Raw genomic sequence first — 24,015 nt, 5'->3', positions numbered from 1 at the left:
CTATCCTGACCTTCATGTTTAAATGTTATTAAAATACACGTTTCATATTTTTTTATTTTAAAAATGCCTCCTCTTATCAGTGGCGCAACCACAGGGGGCAGGGAGTCATGCCCCCCCCCCAACCTTGAACGGAAATCAAGTGTAGGGAGCAAGGGGAGGCAAACATTCAAGTAAAAAATGCAAGACTGGCAGGAAAAAACGATACTCAAAATGGAATTAGTTTCCCCAATTTCTTGCACTTTTTTCTTCCAGACGGCCAAGGCCACCTCCAGGGGAGAGGTCAAGCAGGTGCAATTCCCCCCCCCTACGCCCCTCGATTGCAAATTTTATACAAATAAAAATACATTTCGTAAAATTTTCTTGGTCGCTTCGCTCGCAATTTCTTCTTTTCAGTCTCAACTTCAGGGCCATAGCTAGGGTGCGTCGGGAGTCAGTTCTGGGAGCCGATTGATCTAAATGGAAAAGAGAATGCCATGGCGCCCCCTTGAAATTATTTGCCCCTTTTAAATTAATATTGTTTCCAGTTTGCCAAAAAATGGATCTAAAAATTTTCGCTCGCGTCATTTACTTGTCATATGGACGATAGAAATTATATTCGTCATGCATTTTCTGTCTTTCGAAAATACAGTTGATGTGCTTGTTTTACATTATTAGCTAATGTGAAATTGAACGTGCTGAAATAATATTTCAGATCGTTTGTTCCGACACTATTGCTTTAGCACCGACATGTACCCCCTTTTTGCGTGAATCACGAGGATATTAACGTCTTTGATGTTACTACAGTGTATTCCCTGACATTCGCTACGAGACTCTGCGGCAAGCGGCCCGACATCAGCGCTTCTCTTTCCCGGTGAACGGGGTCCGCGGCAGTCGCTAGAGTCGGCTAATAGAATTACAGTTTTCATATTGTGTACTAACCTCGACTACAGAAGGTGTTGAAAATGACGTCCCTCTGCTGCAACACATTCCTGGCATCTCCGAAGGAAATTGGTATTTACACGTGTAAGTTCGTCTACTGTAATTCTTCAGATTTCTCGTACAATACTCTTTTTAACTCACGGATGGTGTGCGGATTGTCTTTGTATACTTTATTTTTAGATTTCCCCATTTTTCTTTCCACTTTTATTCAGAACTGACCCTGTTACTCTAAACGTTTTACGAGGTTTAATATAGTGGTCCTATGTGGAACGGGAACACCAGGAAATTTCGTTGCAAAACGTCGTCGCACGTCTCCACAATTCCTCTTTCCGAAGTAACACTCGACAAGATAAATCCTTTTTGTAATGTAAACTTTAGTGATGCCTATTCAGCCACAATCTTCAACACACGGACACGACACAACACAATTTCCGAGGGAGGATTATACTGACGTCAGTCTGCAACGTCAACAGAAAGGGAAAGAGAGCTAAGGCAGGGAGAGCGAAAGAAACAGACTGTAGCGTGCGACTGTCGCGGACCCCGTTCACCGGGAAAGACAAGCGCTGACGCCGGACCGCTTGCCGCTGAGTCTCGTAGCGAATGTCCGGGAATACTCTGTACTACTACTAATAATAACACTATTATTATTATTGGCACGTCTATCCTGTTGCTTGCCCACCAGACAAAAATTCGTGGTTACGCCTCTGTTATCTATTGTAATATGCCTCTTTTTTAGCTTTTACTGTAATAATAGGCCACTACAATCAACTATTTCTTGGGGCGCCCTCTTAAGGAAAATTACGACCTCCCTCTTGGCAGTCGCAGTCCGGCCCTGGTTCAAAGACAAAAATGGTAAAGGGGGCTCATTTTAAGAGGTGGTGTTTTACCACTTTCGTGATTTCCGATTTGTTTACTGCTTTCATTCGAAAATTTAGATTTAAAAAAAAAGGGAGGGGGTTGAAGCACCATCAGCTCCACTTGCATACGTCAGTGCTCTTGTATCTACTTTACATAACTAGAATACACACCCTGACATAAAATATGTTTTTTTTTTCGTACATATTCTGTTTAGAAACATTTCTAATTGCTGTGAGGCATATATAGTTCGTTATTAACACTTGTTTCATAGGCTAATACCACATACCTAACCTAATACATTTGTCTGTACTAATACGTACAAACACGCACACACACAAACACTTGTGTTTCGAAAGACCACCGGGCGCATATTTATTGCTATGCAACTTCCACGAAACACTTTGGACATATGTACAAAGTGATCACAAAGTCCTATTACCCCCTATGTGATTTGATTTTGATTTTATTTTAAAATTTTGGGTGCGCCAGCACTTAGGCCACTTTGCACCCGTCACACTATACGGGGTCCAGCCCCTTATCGTTACAAATAACAACTCTAGCGTTGCATAAATAAAATCCTAAATTATTAAAATCTTCTGACTTTCGTTAAAAGCTGAGGCTGTAAAGGAGCACTCAGGGCAAAACACAGGACAACACAAACAAAATTATACTGGCCATAGTGCCAGTCGCCAGAGCCTCGTTAGTCTGCAGTCCAGGGTGTACTACGTGGAAGTGAGGTTGACTTTTGGGCGCCTACGTGGAAGATACCCCTTACACCCCCATTACCCCCTATGTATTACATAGATGTTAGTGAGCACAAAGTCCCATTACCCCCTATGTATTACATAGATGTTAATTAATTGTTGCAGGATCTAACATCTAAATCATGGCTGATGAGTCCACTTACACCTTGGAGGAACGGATCGTCATCAGCACGTGGGCTCACGAACGACCCCATACAGGAAAATCAATTAGAGATATTTCAGCATGATTTCACTGTAAGGTTTCAGAAACCTTCCCCACCAAAACCAACAATTTTACGGTGGGAGAAAAAGCTCTTTGCAACTGGTTGCTTAAAAGATAAGCCCCGCCCAGGACGACCATCAACACGACTGGAAACGTGTGTGGAGGCTGCAGCGTCTGTCGAACGTTCGCCAAAAAAGTCCATTCGTAAGCGGTCACAGGAATTGGGAGTTCCATACTCGACATTACAAAAACACATGAAGAACGATTTGAAGTTAAAAGCATTTAAACCTTCGTTTGTAAACGAATTGAGTGATAATGACATGCAAAAGCGTTATGAGGCTTGTGGGCGAATGCTTGATGTCTTTACAACTCTTCCTTCAAGGGGTAAAATGTTTTTCTCTGACAAGTGTGCGATATATTGCAGTGCGAAAGCGAGAAACATTTATTTCTGGAGTAAAGAAAACCCACATTTTTATGAAGAACTTGAACACGACCCACCACATGTCATGATCTGGGCTGCAATGTCTGCAACCCACTTGGTGCATATTTCTTTGACGTGCTGTGAATCAAATGTCGTATCTCACCATGTTACGTGATTGGTTTATTCCACATCTGCAAGAACAGGGACTGCTCGGTCGTGTATGGTTCCAGCAAGATGGAGCACCAGCCCATTATGCTATTGCCGTGAGGGAATATCTCAATGAGGTATTTCCTGATACATGGATTGGACGTGGTTCTGTCCATTTGCCTGCGCCTTTGGAGTGGCCACCCCGAAGTCCTGATCTGTCATCTTGCGACAATGCATTATGGGGGTTCATTAAACAGAAGGTTGCTGCCAGACGTTACGAGACAGTTGACGAACTTAAGGATGCTGTTCGAAGTGCATTTACTGCCATCACGCCAGCAATGTTGAGGAGAATTTCCCATCGTACATGGCGGAGAATCATACTCTGTTCTGAAAACGATGGTGTACACACAGACACTCTGGACTAAATCATAACGAATAGTCACACTACCTCCGAGTTGTCCTCTGCCATGATCTCACATTAATGCAATGCGACCAGGGGGTGCTCGTTCAGCGGCGCAGATCGTATGCGCAGTTGTCCGTGGATGCATGACGTCATCGTCGAAACGCACGGAAAAGGCTGGTTCCTTATGCAAATATTGAGATATTTGACAACGAATATCTTCTAAAATATTGTAGCAGGGGAAAAGTTACAACCTTTACTGTTAAGATTCATCCTTTCTAATCAATTTATCACAAAGTTGATTCAAATGTGTAAAATGGTTTTCAAGAAACCCTGTTTTGTTCTCTCCAGGCTTCCAATGTAAGGGAGTTTTAACTTAAGCGCGTTGGATTTCTTTTTGCTGTAAAATAAGATTATTTTGTTCTTGTCAACTGAATTCATGCCTAAATGCTAAGGGAAGCTGTGAAAACTATTATCAAAAAACTAACGGAAGAAATATAAAATATCACAGCTTGATTGATATAAAAAATGCGGGATTGCCCATTTTTGTGAAAAAAGGCATTGTGCGAGATCTAAAAGCAGAACTTTTTAATATTGTATGTAAATGTAAGGGTGTAATAAACGTCACTGCTTCCCGTAAAATATCGCTGCACTATCCACGTTTCTCTTTTGTCTTTTCTTTGGCGCCGTCAATAGCTTCAACACGTTGTTTTTTTATATATATTTGTCACATATTTGTTTTAATTAGTATTCTGCTCGTTCCGCCACCTGAACGCAGCAGCTAGGTCTCAAAGGGCAGTGAAGTTACACCGGAAGAAGGCTTGGAAATGGCAGGCTTCAGAAGTTAACTCATCCAAATTAAATTAAACAGGTATGTGCTCTCTCTCTAAATTTAAATCATAGTTCACAAATAATTTGATTAAAAGTTTTAAAAGTATCTGTTTTATTTAATAGCGTATTAATTGGTGCATTCTTCTCCAGCATAGCTATAGGCAGTGACCACACTACGGGGGGGGGGGGGGGCAGGAACGGCCCCCTATTCTCGTTCGACAATTTCTCTCTCTCTCTTATCTGCCACCAGTAAAACGAAAAAAATAAATAAATGAATGAATGCTCTTTTAGCCAAAATATGCATTTGTATGTCGTATGTAACAGAATAATAAACATAATTGCTCCGGGAAAATATGATTTACTTTACTATTGCGCCGTCACTAGCTACAACATATTTTGATTTCTATTGTTGCCACATATTTATTTTAATTTTAGTATTGTGAATCACATTCCACTGTGTTACCTCACGTAGCCACCCCCCCCCCACACACACACTTACGATTTCAGTTGTAAGTTTTAGACTAAGCTTGTCAAATGTCCACTTATATCTTTGTATTCTTGAGCCATTTCAAAAAAATCATTTCGCCCCTTCTTCTGGACTATTTCATAGCAATGTTTTCTCACTGGAAGCCCCTTTGCAGAATCCGGGGCTATAGCCTTCCCAACCCACCGTCCCCTCCAAATACTCTCTTGGCCTCATGAAAGAAAAATATATGTATTTGTACGAAATATTAATTTGACTTGGCAGTTTCTTTTTTCGAAGAGGAATAAGTTTTAAATTTTAATAGCTTATAAATTTACACTAGCAATTTTGAGTAAAGGTTTTGCGTAACCCTAAAAGTACATTTAGAGACTGCAAGGTCAAGGTCTCGATATTTCAGATATATTAATAATTTTCATCCCAACGTCTTGTAATAATTATTTGCTACTTCAATAACCTCCTCGCAAATGTTTCTCGCATATTAAAACATAGATGCCATTTTCTGTTTATTTCCTTGTAATACTGACCTCCGTGGCGAAGTGGTTAGCACAACTCTTTACGATGCCAAGGGCCCCCAGGTTCGAATCCCCGCCCGGGCATGGGTCTACTTTCCTTTCTTCAATTTCATTATATCATCACGCATCCTCATCTTTGCGATTAGCCTTATGTGACAGATAAGCGAAGTAAAATAAACCAAGTCTATTAATCAATTATTTTTTAAAACTCTTTAATTCTTCTTTAGCATGCCACGTTTTTGTTAAAATTGTATTACGATTTGTAAAATGACGAAATTCTAAAGAAGAACACGTAACTTTCTTTGTAGCGCATCGGTCAGAAAGTTTCAGGAATATGGATTTTCAAAATACATTTTTCCACATGTACTTTGCCCCCATTTAAAAGTAGCGCGTTTTCAATTATGTTACTAATCATTAAAAGGATGCCTCAATACCATCTTGGAGGATGACAATTATTATTTTGCCCCTCCTAAAAGTAATAATCTACTTTCGCTCTCTGAATCTCCCATATAAATGCTAGGGGCCGTCTGCTTCAGCCGAGCTCACTGCTTCTCCGGTGACGTCACGCGTTCGTGCAAGATCGGCAATCTTGGGATGGCTTTACCTAATCTCTATGTACCTTGCAATGCGACCATCTATGACGATGTGGACACGCGATAGGGGATAATGGGACTTTGTGATCACTATGTAAGAGGAAAAAAAATGCCAAAACATCGTTCCTTTTGTTTGCTGCTTCAATCAACTGTCAACAATCGCGCGGAACATGTCCTCTAACGTCAACAATCCCTTATAAGATCCATTCTCACTTTTATAAATTCAATTGTCGGTGTTTCTTTCTCCGTTCACTGTTTCAGAACGCGGCAGGGGGCTGTTCTGAAGGACTACTGGAAGTTTTTGAACATTTTAATAATCCGCAACAATAAGCGGAACGATAAATATTTTTTTAAAATAGTTCGTAGTATTGCTTCCCTTCGGATACTCAGTTGTGGTCTGGTAGTGAGTGAATCACATGCATTAGAAGAGTACGGTCTTAACAGGTTTTCCGTTTCGCATCCAATGAAAATGAGTACAGCAAAGAAAAGCTGTCAGGGGCAGAAAATAGGAAAAGCAGAGAGAACGGGAAAAGGCTACCTTGTGTCAGTCTACTTTCATGAATAATTTTCTGAAACGTTCGAAATCAGGTGAGTTATTGAAATCATTGAAAAACAGTTCTAACGAATCATTTTTGTACACTTTTCCCGAACATTATCAGTGAAAAAAAATTTGCGATTCGAGTTTCGAAACTAGAGATTGACACTTGAATTTTGAATAATATAAGTTATGTAGGGTGAACAGATATGTGTTGACCAAAAAGAGTATAGTGTATAGGTTGAAGGTGTGAAGATCACAAAACAAAAAGAAAACGAAAATAAGGGTGGCTATTTGTTATTGCTTCCATTATAGCCCCTATAAAATAGGCCTACACTCTACAGATTCAAATTACTTATGGGTCTAATGTAATTAAATTATGATTAAATCGTCCTTTATTGCCAGTCCAAACTCTTCACAGGTCATGTCCACACTGAATTTCACTTTCATTACTTGTTCCAGTGTTGACACCAGGAGTGTACTTTTTTCTCTCGCCAATAAGTTTTAATAACATTGAAGAGTCTTTCACAATCAACATTTGTACCAGGCAGAGTAAACAAGATTTTTATAAGAGGCACAATCACTTTTAAATTTGACCCAGCCTGTACTGACCTCCACTTACCCTCATTGTTTCTTTTCTTTCTGTGGATTTTAACGCATTTTACGCGTAAAATAATGAATGAAATTAAATAGCAAGGAGAAGAGTATATTTGGAGATTTTTGCAAATTGAAAAGAGTATAGAGTATATGAACCTCTAAAAGAGTATAATACTCTTAAAAAGAGTATGTCTGGTCACCCTAAAGTTATGACAGGTTTAGTGTTGTTTTTGTCTTTGCTTGTCTCCTGGCTTTTTCTTTTGAAATCACAATAAAATATTGCTGCAAGAATTGGACACTTCTTGGTAAAAGCACGTATAGTATTAGGTACGGCTAACAACAACAAAACGAAACGTGAGTCATTTATCCAACGTTTTGTTCGTGAAGTTAAGTTATTGAGAGACAATGAGAACACGTAACATTTCGCCCCTGAGAAAAAAAGTTAACCAAATAATACGTTCTGGGCGAGTATTTGAGTGAAATAGTCGTACCTAATTCTATAGTTTAACCCGTTTCTCATACTTCCGGTCGTTTTAATGATTCTAAAAGCAAGAAACAAATTCTCTTTTAACGTCCAGCAAAGAAAATCAAAAATTAAGATTAGACATGTAATTATACTGTTCGGAACTTCTAGTTTTTTATGTTGGTATGTATACTTAGGAGTAAAAAAAAATAATTTTCAGGGTTAACACGGTAGCTAATGGGGGAAGATGTTGGCAAAAATTATTATGCATATCTTTAACTTTTCTTAGGGGCAACAGGTTACGTGTTTTGATTGTCTCTTAAGAACTTAAGTTTTAATAAATGATATTGTACGCGCATTTTGTATTTTGTTTAACCAGACACAAATGATCTGTGATAATGTGTTATGCGAGGAAAATCGAGACACGAGACCTTGACTTGGAATTTAGCATTTAAATGTCTGATTTTCTTATATTATTGTTGAAGCGAGCAAGTGACATTCCCATTTTAATGAAACACACCATTGGGCAGAGAGGCATTACTTATATTATTTAATTATTAAATTTTAATAATTAAATGTTAATAGTTTCGTTAGAAGCATATAGAAATATGCCTGTATAATATGGGATCCTTTTTACTAGTGCTGTATATTCCAAAAAGTTCTTACGTTAATTATACTGTATTATTAAACTTATAAAAAAATCGTCATACAGATACTACATATCCTATTAAATTGCTAGAAAAAAATTAGTATACCTACATTCTACTAGAAGATAAATCCACGAACAAATTTTATTGTACAAAATTATTAATGGATCAACGGAAAGCAGGAAATTTTAAATTTATTGTAATTCAATGTGAACAAAAATAGGTTACGCAGTTACGCAAAAATAGGTTTGCTTTTACATTTGCTTAGCTTTTGCATTAAATTGTACATTAGTCACGTCAATTGGTAAAGGTATTGTAATATATAAAATACGGTGTGAAACTGTGTAATCGATTTTCATTCTGTATAAGTACAGGGGGCGCTGTTTTGCTTATCGTACCCCTTGTTCACGAATCCTGAAACCGCCAGTGCGAAAGACTTTTTAAAAGTCGAGGACTTAATTATTTTGGACCTATTTTAGAACGTAACTAAGTAAAGGTTTGACATTTTAATTGATTATTCATGCAATTGCTACTTAAAAGTTCCATCTCTGTATAATAGTTAAAACAAATCAACCACATGTCTCGCACCACAGACACTTTGCTTAGCACCAGGTTATCCTATGAATGCCAGTTCCTTCAAAACTTCGACAAGTTTTATTTTATATATTTTTTTAAATATGAATAATACATGTTCATTTTTATGTACTGTATTTTTTGTAAGAGTGTATAGAGGTTTTGAAGGAACTAAACTACTATGAAATATTATCGGCCCAATCATAACATGCACAAGTTGATTTTAAAGATATTTCAGATACGTTGATTGTATGAAACTGTGCTTAAATTGCATATTGTGCAAGTGTGCTCAATCAATATGGCATTGTACGGCTGTACAGGCAATGTAAATTTGATTTTTAAAAATATTTAAAGTGTAACCAACTATGAAGTTTAAAAGTATACTTTATGTTCAGATAAGTTAATCTGGACTGGAATTGATTGATTGATTTGGCTTATTTTACTTCAGATTTCTAGTCGAGAAGATGAGGATGAGTGATGATATGGTGAAATTGATGCCGCTTGATGGACAAGGTCTGGAAAATTTTGATCTTATATTACTCACCCCTGGAATCGGACCTGGATCTCCTGCATGGCAGAAGCCCTACCTACCTCTGTTCAAATCTGCATTGAGCCTACAGTGAAGTGGATTTGAACCCCTGTGCAGTGTGCCTAAGCCGGGGATCTAACCGGGACACTTTGATTACCTGACGGCAACTATAAGCTTGCAAATGTAAGTGAATACAGCTAACATACCTCTATAAGTTCCTTTTCTGAACACATATTGCTGGAAACGGCTCGTAATAAACTGTCGATTTGTCCATATCTGGAATGTATAAATACAGTATTACAGTCGGTGGCAAACATGTAGGTAAACTCTTCTTGCGTAATTTCAATATTTTTTCATTTCACAACCTGTATTTTTGCAGCAGAGAATTCCTTATTTTCATGGCCGTAGGCAGGAAAATTTTTCGGGAGGGGTTCATTCATAATTGTTCCCATGGGCGCCACCAGAAATTTCAATAATAGATATAATAACAATAGTTATACAACAATAATTAAAATTTCATAATAATAAAACAATTTTATTCCATAATAATAATTATTATTATTATTGTTATATCCTTGAGGGGACTTACTCAATCCAGCAGATGAGTGAATATCCAGCACAAGGTTTTTCTTTGTTTTTAAGTTTCATACAGTGTGTACTGAAATGCACAATTATTATACTTCGTTATTAAATTTTAGATACCTTCAAGAAAAAGCTTTAAAAGTTAGATGAAAATTTTAGTCATAAAGTTTTTGTTGTTGGAATTTTGAAAAGTGTGAAACTGAGCCTGGTGCATGGATTGTAACCTCAATCGCGAACATAACGCACTACGAAACTGGAGATCCTAGGTTTGAACTCCTATCTAGGGGGATTTTCGACTTTATCGGACACGGAATTTAAAAGTTGGAAAGGGAATTTTGGGACAATCATAAAGGAGTTTTCAGTGTATATTCCTTGTGACGCAGGAACAACACTCGAAAGAGGATAGCAGAAGTGAAAATGAAGGGGTCGCGGTTAGATATGATTCCGAGAATAAATCCTGTTTCACTCAAGTTTCAGAATTCCAAATGTATGAAAATTCAAACTCGATCGTTTCAACATTGTCTCCTCGTATTTTTGTGATGCTTCGAAAAAGAAATTGAAAATGAGTTACATTAATGAATGAATGAACTTCCATTAATCCAACATATCAGAAGTATTTTGGTTTCTGAACTTCCATTAATCCAACATATCAGAAGTTTCGGGGGGGGGGGGTTGAACCGAACCCCCCCTTTTGCTTCTTTTGCATTATTTTTCTTTGGGAAGAAGTTGCACTGATGCAATAGTATTCCATTCCATAGGCTTTTGCATTTATTACGCTTACATTTCAATAAACACACGCATAATGGTTTGCAAGATTTTAAAACCGTGGAACCCGATAGGGCACCTTACTTCAGGAACCCTCTTACCTTGCGATTTACATAGTTTACTGGTCATTTATAGGTCTTAGGACACACGTTAGAATTTCATACTGAGTTTGGCTTACACACTTCTGGCAGGTCTTACACACTTTCCCATTTGTGCTGCCACCTGACATGCTTCATTGGAACTAATTCACACACTGCACGGGAATTTTCCACTATTTGGGGAATCTTTCCCTAATTAATAAAAAAATATAACAGAACATGATTTCATAATTTTCTGATAATTTTGAACGAATTGCGTGCGAGTACTTAAAATTCAAAAGAGCCAGTTTGGTTCCTCTGTGTAAAGATGTGTATTCTAACGCAGTTCTCTGAAATGACCAATATGGCACGGCACACACAGGCAGTGAGTTATGTTATTAATAGGATAATAATTTCGAAACTGGTAACACAAGTGCACAAATCAACATCGTCACTTCACGTGAACATATGGCGCCAGAAGACCTGCATTCGAATCCAGGCCTTGACATGCGTGTTCTTTGTGTCCATTCAGCAATTTCATCATATCATCCTCATCGTCGCGCATAACCGAAGGCGGAAGATAAGTGACTGATTGGGTTTGTTTTGCTTGGCTTTTCTGCCACTTTTGGCTAATTGCAAAGATGATGATGAATGATGATATGATGAAATTGATGAAGCGACACTTACGAAGAACACCCATGCTGTGATTCGAAACCGGGACCCCCGGGCGTCGTAGCGCATTGTGTGGAAGAAAAGTGACGCTAAATAATAAGCATTCAAGTGTTGAGTTTTATTCATCAAGGAGGCACTAACAAAAATAGAAATACATGAAGTTACTTTGATAGTTTGCATAGACGTTCCCAGGATTTTTTCACGGAAGGGGGAGAATGAGTCCTATTTTCTCCCATAATAGTGTTGCCCCTCAAAAAACACTCCATTTTAAAGTTACCATGTTTCTGTAACAATTAATCTTCTGTGACTGAAATGATATTATATTCTGTGAATGTGTAATTTTTCATCAACATTCATTTTCCAGGGGAACCATGGCCCCCTTGTTCCCCCCTTTATGGACGTTCATGTGCCTGAGCTAAAAGATTAAGATTTTATCGAGACAAGAAAAGTTTCAACAGAATCTGGTTTCAGGAGCTAAGCAAAGATAGCGTATAAAAGACCTAGACCTGGCTCCAAAAGAGCGAAGTTGGCAACAGCGGCGCTCGCAGAAAAATGCCCACTACTCACTTCTTCCTTATCGCAACGATGTTGTTGAAGAGGAACTCCTTGGCCACGCTGTATCCGATGTCGTTGTTGCAGACGGCGAAGAAAACTGCTTTCCTGTCTTGGCGTCTGATGCCTGAAGTGTCGTCTATGGTCCACGCTAGGTATCTGTGGGGTAACATTTTCTGAATAAATTATTAGCAACTTCTAGTAATATTAATCCTGGTTTACAAAAAGACCAACTTACTTGAGGCTCAGAGACCCACACATTTTTTTATCACTAAAAATAACTAAAATTCAAGAAAACATTGTGTTATCGAATCACTGTTTCTTTTGTTGTTCACACAGTTATATAATAATTACACTAGCCAACAAATTTTAAACCTTTTTCTGTAGAAATCACGGCGATAGGCATTCTTAAATAATCCCGACCCACTGTATCAAAAAATCAGATAAAAAAAGCGTGTTACGTCACACTTCTTGTTGACAGGGTGTTCCAAAAGTAATTGTAACTTTTCTTTTACATGGAAATGTAGTTTTCAAGCAAAATGCTGTGCTTGACACACAACTGCAAGTGAAAATTCGGATAATTCTTGCAGGAAGATCCAACAAATGTTAATTTAATTTCAACTTCTTCCCATAAAAACTGTTAAATTTGTTGTAAAAAGGAAAATGGTCAATACGTTTGTTGAAAATGCAATAACAATTTGCGGGAAATACGTAAATCATTATTTAGCCTTGTTTCAATGTTATTAAAACATTAACAAATTAAAACTTATTGTATAAAAATATACACTAAAAACGTAACGTTTCCACCCTCTAACAGGGGTTTCTTCAGACGAAGATTCACAATAAATTTATTAATATTTTATTTATTGTGTATCTTCATCTGAAGAAGACCCTGTTAGAGGGTGGAAACGTTAAGTTTTTAGTGTATATTTTTATAGAAGAATTTTGCCTTGGTCCGCATTTTAATGTTTTAATTAAACCATTATTGACCAACAGTGGAACAGCCAACAATCAAGAAATATATTAGTGTGTTTTGATGGTTGTATAGAATTGTTAGTAATAATAATACATGGATACATGTTTCTTAAAATGGAGGATGGAGTTCCATGTAAGTATACAGGGTGTTTCCGGGCTGATGATACAAACTTTCAGGGATGATGGAGAAGGGCACATGTATCAATTTGAGATAAGGAACCCTGGTCCGGAAACGACTTAGTCGAAAGTTATAAGCGAAAATCGGTTTGTGAAGATGTAATACTTTTATTACCTGCACAAGTTTCACAAGCTGTTCCGTGGCCAGCTCGGTCACCTGATCTGACCCACTTGATATCCTCTTTTAGGGTCATGTGCAAAGTCTTATGTACGAGACACTTGTCGAGACTGGAGATGATCTCCTGGCAAGAATTCTCGCTGCCTGTGACATTGTTCGAACGACCCCAGGGTTGTTCCAACGGGTACGTCAGAACTTTGTGCGACGATGTCATGCCTGCAGCGAAACTGGGGACGCCACTTTGAACAACTGTTGTGAATGTAGCAGCTTGTAAAACTTGTTCAGGTAACAAAAGTATTACATCTTCATACACCGATTTTCGCTTATAACTTTCGACTAAGTCGTTTCCGGACCAGGGATCCTTATCTCAAATTGATACACGTGCCCTTCTCCATCATCCTTGAAAGTTTGTATCATCAGCCCGGAAACACCCTGTATTGTATGTATTTCTTCTTTACACACACGAACCCAATAATGGACAGCCCCCTCCCCCTCCCAAAACAAAAAAAGCAGATAGAAAAACGACGCAAAATAAAAAATTGCAATAAATTTTCATTATATCATGAACACAACTCATCACATAGGTTTGTATTCATGAATATGTATATTTAATTATTTCTATGCTATTGATTAGGTGATCAGATTGTTTAAAGAAACAAAACAACCTGTTTCGTGTTTTATTTTTCGTTTTGAAGAAGGCTCAGTTGAAAATCTAGAATTATAGCATTTTTCTACATTTTCCCTCATACTATTCGCCCCCATTCGGTAACTTCTGATAAATGAGGAGTCATTATTCAGAGGAGAAAGAAACAAAGCAGTTGTATAATGACAATTCCACAGAAAAGTAACTCAAAATTAGTGTCAGACTTAAGTTACGCCAGAGCCGTAGTTAGACTTTTAAAGTGCTTTGGTCAAGAATTGAATTTGGCGTCCCTTGAAACGACTGCACCTGTAGACGCCGACTTTAGGGATGCAAGTCACTTTCTGACCCCTCCGAAATTCCTCAAGGAGTGAGTATACATATTATACAAAGAAAAATATTGTTGTAAACCTTGCCCAATATTTAAATGAAGTTCGTGCCGTAAGCGCGCCCCCTCCTCTCTGCCTGGGAAAGATTTTGTTACTCTGGTTCAGTCCTATTTAATATTCGCGTACAGAAATCAACCCTCGACCTCTTAAATACTCTTAAATAGCGAGAGAGAGAGAGAGAGAGAGAGAGAGAGAGAGAGAGAGAGAGAGAGAGAGAGAGAGAGAGATCTTTCGCTTCTCTTTCTTCCCCTCTCCCTCTCTCTCTTCCTCCCCCATTACTCTCTCTCCCTCTCTTGGGGGGGGGGGGGTGAGAGAGAGAGAGAGAATTGAGAAGGAAAGAAAGAAAAACTTTCACCCCCATAGGAGAGAAATAGAGCGAGAGAAAGAGGAAGGTACATTCTTTTTCTCTCTCTATTTCTTCTTCTTCTTCTCTCTCTCTCTCTCTCTCTCTCTCTCTCTCTCTCGGAGTCCGTATCAAAAATGGTATGAATTTTTGTCTGAACTCAAGAACAAAGCTCGCTTACCGAAACAAAATTTCGAAATGCATGTTTGTTATTTCTCTGTTCTATGGGGGTAATTTACAATTCGTTACTTAGTAGATCCACATTAAATACAATTATTAAAATGTACAGGTTTCAGATGCGGATTTTCCAGGTAATGTTACCGAACGAAGCGGCTCAGGGGTACTGTTACGTAACGAATAGGATCAAATAATGTAAATAGTTTGCCAAAGCGGAACAGAGATGGCAGCACCAGGCGTGCAAGACTAATAATTAGCATAATATATGTGAATAACTTTATAAATAAGAACAAAGCAAATTGGAAAGATGAAAAACAATAGAATATATTATAAGAAGACAAAGAATACATATAAAAGAAATAAATTAATATATATATTCTATAAATCAAACCAGTGATCATATGTAAATTGATCAGAAAATTAAAGAAGTCAAAGCACTGATACAAGTTTGTGTCTTTGAACAGATCTTGCATCTGTCTGATTGATATATCATTCCCATAGCGGAAATTTTGTTCACATCAGTGGCGGCGCGTTCCAGTCGACGCCCCACAGCACTTTTGGTTACGCGTTTCAACCGTAGACCCTACTTGGATGCGCGTGTCATACACTCTGCTGTACCCAGTTAGTGTTGCCGCGTTCCAATCGCAGCAGCAAGGGAGGAGAATGGTATATTTCCTAAAGCTTAGGGGAAAAAGTTAGAAAAAAGTATATGTGCATTCATAAATCGTCGAAAAGCTGAAATAAAAGGAAATCCAGATCCAGACCATCCATTAAGAAGGAAGTCTTGATCCAGATCTGTCCATTAAGAAGGAAGTCCAGATCCAGACCGTCCATTAAGAAGGAAGCTCACGTAGGTCTTGGTTTGGTTTGATTTGGTGTTTTAAGTCCACTTTGTGCACAGTAAGGCTAATCGGGACTGGACCTACAGTTTAAAGTGGAATCCGAACCACTATGTGCCTCCACCGGGTATCGAACCCGGGACCCCTTGATTACAAAGCGACGACGCTACCACTGCGCCATCGGGGAGGTCCAGCTCACGTAGGAAATACAGAAGGAAGTCCAGACCTGTCCATTAAGAAGGAAGTCCAGATCCAGATCTGTCCATTAAGAAGGAAGTCCAGAACCAGACTGTCCATTAAGAAGGAAGTCCAGATAGAAGAATATACAAATTGAAAAAAAGAAATAATAAAAAAACATATTGAGATAAAACTTGACTGTAGATGAGAATTATAGAGAAAAGTAGCTCATCATGTAAATATTCTATTTACATGTATCCTTGTGTATATAATATATTCGTTTAAACGTCTCCATTGGAAAGCATCCTTTCTGGTTTCGTTGTCTACAAAGAAACCTACCCTGTAGATATTCTAGCTGTGGTTTAAGATTAAGATTCATGCACCTTGCACCAAATAGAGGTAACAGTACATCCAGCCCTAATAAATGGATGCCCTGGGGCAACTCTAGGGGAGTAAAAGGACGAGTGCGGGAAGATAATCACATCCTCAAAAGACCGAAATTGTGATTGTGTAGGTTGTATCCCACCATCTCCCTTATGCCTTCACAACATGTTGCAAAGTACAAGGGGGTAGGTTCACCTTTTACCTGACCTATTTTTATGACATTCAAAGTAAATCACTGCATATTTCTAATAGAATATCACAAATTGGTTTTCTGACAGGAAACAAAGCGTTTTAAAAATCTTAAAAGTTTTAAAGAGCATTTGAATTAACAACAAAAATATGTTTTAAACATAATTTCCGGCCATAGAAATTTATTATTATTATTATTGCTATTATTTTTATAATTTTTGTTACTAGTACTACTACTACTACTACTACTAGAGGAAAAGGTCTAAATATGGGTCCCCTTTTTATTTTGTCATTTTCGGAGGAAAAAAATAATATATCAAGCACCTGCCTTTAAAATGCATATCTATGAAATATATACTTAAATGTAATAGCATGCTAAAGTATAGAAGGTCTCCATTTTCTTTTTTTAAAAAAAACAATTTCCAAAGAATGATAAAATGATGTTTTTCAAAATTGTGGTCTAAGTATGGCTACTAGTGGTGTTGGAGTTGCGTTGATTCTTGTAAGAAAACACAATAACAAATGCACACGCTGATTCTTTTGAGACATCTATTTTCTACCTGTAATGCACTAACTAACATGAAGTATCACTGAAATACAATTCTAATCACTTTAGACGACGTATGTTCTTAGTAATGTCCAGCTGTGGTTATCGCGATTCGCGCCATGATGCTTCTCACTCACTAACCGTTTTCTTAGCTTGGCGCCCACGCAAAAAGCTGATACATGGACCACTTACGCCATCTCTTGAGAATAAAAGTAATTTAATCCACATCATCAAAACCAAATAATGAAAACAAGAACACATTCCTATACATATTCCCCCCTCTTGATTGGATAAATTCCAATCAACAGATTTGCTAATTCAATTGTCATTAGGTAAGGGAATCAATTTGTTCACTGGTCTTTTAGTAAAACCAGTTTTTGATCTAATTTTTGCCACACGCACTACACCGTCTTTACCAGGAAACGTCTCTTCCACTACTGCTATTTTCCATGTAAGTGGAGGTGCGTTGTCTTCTTTGACCAGAACCACCATGCCTGGTTGAAGATTTTCTGTTGAAGCCGTCCATTTACGACGCTGTTGTAGTTCGTGGAGATAATCCTTCGACCATCTCTTCCAAAAGTGTTGCTGTAATTCCTGAATGTGTTGCCATCTAGAAAGACTGTTTTGTGGCAAGTTAGTTAAATCAGGCTCAGGTATGGACATGAGAGGTGACCCTATAAGAAAGTGACCAGGTGTTAAGTAAAAGGTGTCACTGGGATTATCAGATATTGAGGTCAGGGGTCGGGAATTGAGGCATGCTTCAATTTGCGTTAACAATGTTGCAAGCTCTTCGTATGTCAAAGTAGCATTTCCCACTATCCTCTTAAAGTGATATTTCATAGACTTTACAGCGGCTTCGCACAATCCTGCAAAGTGGGGCGCGTTAGCTGGAATGAAGTGCCAGTTGATTCCATCTTTTATTGCAAAATCTTCAAGTCCACCTTTTAGCTGTTCTGCTTTGAAGAGTTGACTGAGTTCTCTCAGTTCTCTGTTAGCTCCAACAAAATTAGTCCCGTTGTCACTGTATATGTTTTGACATTTTCCTCTTCTAGAAATAAATCTGCGTAGAGCAGCGATAAATGCCTCTGATGTTAAGGAAATAACTGCTTCAATATGCACTGCCTTAGTAGCCATGCACACAAATATAGCTACATATCCCTTGGTAGTGATTCTGCTTCTTCTGTTTGTTCTTATGATACAAGGACCAGCATAATCTACTGCTGTATTTAAAAATGGACGTGATGGTGTGACTCTTGGGCTTGGTAATTGTCCCATGAGTTGATGTGACGCCTTGGCTTGCAACTTAAAACATATTAAGCATTTATGCAAGACAGATCTTACTGTTTGTCTGATATGTGGAATCCAGTATTCCTGTCTTAAAGAGCTTATCAACAATTGAGGCCCTGCATGTAATAAACGACGATGTTCTGATTCAATTATGAGTTGCGTCAGATGATGTTTGGTAGGCAAAATTAATTGATATTTGCTCTCATATGGCAATTCTGAATTTTCGAGTCTTCCACCAACTCGTAACAGCTGTCTGTCATCAATAAATGGATGAAGATCCTTGATAGGACTATTTTTTGATACTTGTTGTCCTTCTTCTAAGTCATGAATTTCTTGTGGAAATGAAATGCGTTGCACAATTAAGATACATTTCATCAGTACTGCACGTAATTCAACATAAGAAAAGTTTCCTGTTCTCTTCGAAACAGGATTCTTAACATTGTAAATGAATCTGTAGCATGTTGCTACTACACGAAGCAATCTCTGTAATGTGGAAAATCTCAGCATGAAATCTGCTTCTGTTCCATGTATCTTGCTAAACATTGATGTAACAATCTTCCTTTGTTCTGTTATGCATTCTTCAAGTTCGCTATTTTCCATAACATGTAATGGCCAAGTATCTTCTTTTAACCACGTAGGTCCATTCCACCAAATTTCCGAATCCTTGAGGGCTCTTGGTTCTACTCCCCTTGTTATCAAATCTGCTGGATTACACTTAGATGTGACATGATGCCATTGGTTAATAACAGAAAGTTCCTGGATCTGTGCAACACGGTTACCTACGAAGGTTTTCCATCGAGTGGGGGACGCTGCTAGCCACCCAAGTACGATTTTTGAATCTGTCCAAAAATATGTACTGTCAATTGGAATTCTCAAAATTGGTGTTGTTTTCTTAACTAGTTTAGCTAATAGAAGAGCACCGCACAATTCTAGTCGTGGCAAAGTAACTTTTTTGATTGGCGCTACTCTTGACTTTGCGCACAGTAATTTAACATTGATTCTTCCTGACTCATCTCTTGATCTGATATAAATGCAACAACCATAAGCTTCTTCTGCTGCGTCGCAGAATCCATGTATCTGAATGTCATTTGTCTTTTCTGTTGTCAGTACAAATCTCTCTATTTGGATGTGAACTATATCTGGTAGTTGTTGATACAAATTCGTCCATTGGTTTCTTAAATCTGAATCTAATTGTTCATCCCACTCCAATTTACAACTCCAAAGTTTCTGCAAAAACATCTTGTATAAAATGACAGTTGGACTTATAAGTCCCAGTGGATCAAATATGGAGCTAACAATTGACACAACTTGTCGTTTGGTTATGTTCGTTAATGGTGAACAAAAGTCTCCATCTTTCGCTACTTTGCACGAAATTAAAAATTTGTCTGTTGATGGTTGCCAGATGAGGCCTAATGTGTTTATTTCTGCTTCATTATTGAACTGAAATGGTAAATGAACTTCTCTGTGTTCTTCTGGTACTGCTTGCACTAATTCCTCACAATTGGAGCACCATTTGCGTAAAATAAATCCACCTCGTTTCAAGAGTTCATTCAGTTCAGACTGTAAGTTGAGCATAGTTTCAATGTTATCACCTCCTGATGCTACATTGTCACAATAAAAATCCCTTAATAATATGCTGGATGCATTGGGAAAGTTTTCGTTTTCCTGTCTTGCAAGCATTTGTAATGCTGCAACAGCTTGGTACGGCGATGAGGTTAAGCCATAAGTTACAGTTAATAATTCATAAGTTTGTATTTCTTCGTTTGGTGATTTTCTCCACAATATTCTTTGATATTTAGTGTTCTCAGGATGGACTCTAATGTTGCGAAACATCTGTGCTATATCTGCTGTAAAAACTATCTTGTGCGTTCTGAACCTCAGTACAATAGAGTATAGATCTTCTTGGACTGTAGGCCCTGTCATTAGAACATCGTTAATGGATAGTCCACTGTCTGTTTTCGATGATCCATCAAATACAACTCTCACAGGTGTTGTAGTACTTTCTCTAATAATAGCATGATGCGGTAGGTAATATGACTCCTTGTTCTCTTCATCAGTAGTTTTAATTTGCTTCATGTGGCCTAATGATTCATAATTGTCCATGAATTCACAATAGTTCTGCCTGAGTGTTGGCTGTGTTGTTAATCTTCTTTCCAACTGATGAAATCTTTTGTCAGCTTGTTGAAACGAATTCCCTAATTCAGTATGATTTGGTTTGAATGGTAGCCTAACCATAAATCTACCATCCTTCTGCCTGATGGTTGTTTCTTGAAAATGCCTTTCACAATCCATTTCTTCTTTGCTCTTGGTCTTCGTGAATACTTCCTCTAACTCAAAAAACCTCTGTAATTGTAATTGAAGGCTATCTTCAGTACGTACAAAACATGAAGTAACTGTTGTAGGTGTTTCACATTGTTGAGGCATAGCTCCTGCTAAAATGTATCCTAACTCTGTATCTTGAAGTACAGGATAATTTCCTATTCTTGTTCTTCTATCTGAACGTAGTAGCAAGAAAAATAGTTCAGATCCAATCAACAAATCTATGCTGCCTGGCTGATGAAATGAAGGATCAGCAAACTGAATATCCTTTGGGAGATCCCAAGTACTGCAATCGATTACCTGTGTGGGCAAGTCGCCTGTGATTTTTGGTAACACAAGACACTTCACTGTTGTTGTATAATTAGACGTTCTAGACTGGATTACAACATCTACACAATGTTTAGTTTCAAGACACGAATTGTTTATTCCCTGGACTGGAACAACATAGTTTTCTTTCTTCAGTCGCAGTTTCTGCACTAATGATGTAGTTACAAAATTTGACTGACTCCCACTGTCTAAGAGGACTCTGCAATAATGAAATTGTCCATTGTTGCCTTTTACCTTCACTAAGGCAGTTGACAATAAAACTTGTGAAGTGTGTCTTTCTTTGACTGTACAATATGAAGATTGAGGTGCTTCATCTCTTGCCCCATTGTTGCTTTCTTGAGGATACACCCTAGAATTCAATTGTTGTCTATTGCTTGTATTGTTACTGACACTCGACGATCTTGGTCTTTCAGGAGTATCCCTATGCAAGAGAGTATTATGTTTCAAATTACAAATTTTGCAATTTCCAGATTTACAAAATTTCAATGAATGTTTTGAAGATAAACAATTAAAACAAAGACCTTTCTTCTTCACAAATTCTTGCTTCTGTTTATAACTTGCCTGTAAAAAAGTCTCACATTGGTACAAAGTATGATTTGCGGAACAGTACATGCACTGAATGTTAGTGGATGTTGCTAAATACATGTTGCTTTGTTTCAGGAATTTACCTTGTTTATCATGTGATTGAAACTGCTTAGCATTGGTGTCACTATGTGTCGGTTTCATGTTTTCTAAAGCTTGACACCTGCGCTCTACAAATGCAAATAATTCTGACAAGGTAGGAAAGTAATCATGCTCTTGTGATAATTCAAATTCCTTACGAGTATTGTGATCCAAATGAGATACAAAATGTTGTGATAAAATGACTTCATCCAAAGGCACCTCAAGTTTAAGAGCCTTTAAAGCATTCAGATTTGAGGTTGCTGTATTTACAAACTGTCTCAATTCATTTGCATCTTCTTTACGCACCGACTTTATGTGTAATAGTTCACTAACGTAATGTGATGCAATAAGCCTGCTATTATCATATCTTTCAGTGAGCAAGTTCCATGCTACTGTATAATTTGCCTCACTGACTTGCAAGTTTGAAATGAGCTTACTGGCTTGTCCCTTTAAAGAGGACCGCAAATAATGAAATTTTTGTATTGCTGGTAATGTATTGTTATCATGGACCAACACTTTAAAATTGTCCTTGAATGGAAGCCAGTTTTCATAATTTCCATCAAAAGAGGGTATGGAAATCTTTGGAAGTCTAAGTTGAGACTGAACTGACGTAACAGAACTAGTACTAACACTGGGCTGATTCATTTGATCATGCCGCATCACTATTGTCTCCATTTGAGACCTAATGCTGTAGTACTTTTCTTCAAATTCTATTCTGTGAACTTCCTCTTCGGTTGCTTCCGATTGAAGTTCCAAACTAGTTTGAACGTCATTGAATTTGTCCCACATCTCAGTCAAGTGACTTAATCTCAGTTTAATTTCCTGAACACTCTGTATATTAATGTCAAATGCATCGACGAATGCTTTCATACGGGTGAATTGCCCTTTGTAGCTTCCTCGCACAACTTTTAAACGTTTAATCTCTGCCTCTGTCATGGTGAAAGGATAACTGATAAGGTTTCACAACAATGCAATTAATGAACGTAATGTAATGTAAAGAAAGGAAAAGGAAATGGTACTAAAATGAGCCTGATTACCTGCAAACTTCAGCGCTGCCGATGTTGGACACACAATCGTCTCGCCGGTTGGAAACACTGCTGCACTGCTCGCACGAAGAATCAGCTGATTTCCTTCCCCGCCTTCTGAATATGCTTGCTACGCAATAAATTTAGTATCGAGATTCCGGAATGTCCCTTCTGCCACCCGCACGAAACGTTCAGTTCTTGAGACACGAATCCACACAACTGGACCACGCTATGTCAATGCAAAACTAGAACACACCGTTCACCACAAAGTTTACAGTTCACAAAGTCAGGTAGATGTAGACATCCAAGGCTTGGAGGACCATAAAAATGTTGGAGTTGCGTTGATTCTTGTAAGAAAACACAATAACAAATGCACACGCTGATTCTTTTGAGACATCTATTTTCTACCTGTAATGCACTAACTAACATGAAGTATCACTGAAATACAATTCTAATCACTTTAGACGACGTATGTTCTTAGTAATGTCCAGCTGTGGTTATCGCGATTCGCGCCATGATGCTTCTCACTCACTAACCGTTTTCTTAGCTTGGCGCCCACGCAAAAAGCTGATACATGGACCACTTACGCCATCTCTTGAGAATAAAAGTAATTTAATCCACATCATCAAAACCAAATAATGAAAACAAGAACACATTCCTATACAAGTGGCAATATCACAAAAAGCAATTAACATTTAAAAAATGAAGTCATTTATCGCTAAACATTATAAAATTCATATTTATGAATAATCTGTTGTTTTGAAAACCACGCTGAATGGGAAAAATCGAAATTAAGAAAAACATCAAAATATTTATTGAAAGTGTGATCTCATCATTAGACCTCATGTCATAGCCCATATTTAGACAATCACGCTATTTTTCTTCTTCAATTTATTTTCGCTCTCTGTGATACATATTTCACAAACAAATCATGGCATTATAAAAGCCCACATTTATTTTAAGCAGATGAGAATTCAGAAAACGTTGAGTCAAAACATACCTCCAAAACGTTTTCGGAGGTCGCAATTCTATAACAGCGTCCAAGGCCGAAACTAACCACCACTTTCTCTTGCGAATTGGCGCCGCAACCTTTGTCCTTGACAGATAACCAGTTCCAATAGCCTCTGCCAGGCTGCAGCACTCGGGAGCGCTGATAACTCCAAAACCCATATTTAAACCTTCGCCCATATTTAGACCTTCTCCTCTACTACTACTAATAATGTTTTCTTTAAAAATTACATACAATTGTAATTTCCATATTTTGTATATCTATATACAATTTGCATAACTGTAAACTTAATATATTAATTCATGTAG

The 24,015-nt window shown here is 37.9% G+C and overlaps 1 protein-coding gene across 1 annotated transcript in view; it reads right to left on the bottom strand.

Annotated features, from left to right (window-relative positions):
- Positions 1–24,015, bottom strand: part of LOC145999353 (uncharacterized) — a 266,207-nt gene that overhangs the window by 21,653 nt on the left and 220,539 nt on the right. The window contains exons 38-39 of the mRNA XM_083136293.1: positions 12,138–12,281; positions 9,681–9,750 (exon numbers count right to left, since the gene is read on the bottom strand). Coding sequence (XP_082992419.1) covers positions 9,681–9,750; positions 12,138–12,281 — 214 coding nt within the window. The remainder of the gene's footprint in view (positions 1–9,680; positions 9,751–12,137; positions 12,282–24,015) is intronic.

Source organism: Lepisma saccharinum, chromosome 15, assembly GCF_977018435.1.
Source record: "Lepisma saccharinum chromosome 15, izLepSacc3.1, whole genome shotgun sequence".
Lineage (NCBI taxonomy): Eukaryota > Metazoa > Arthropoda > Insecta > Zygentoma > Lepismatidae > Lepisma > Lepisma saccharinum.
Note: the sequence above shows the minus strand (reverse complement) of the source record. Positions and strands in the feature narration are given on the sequence as shown.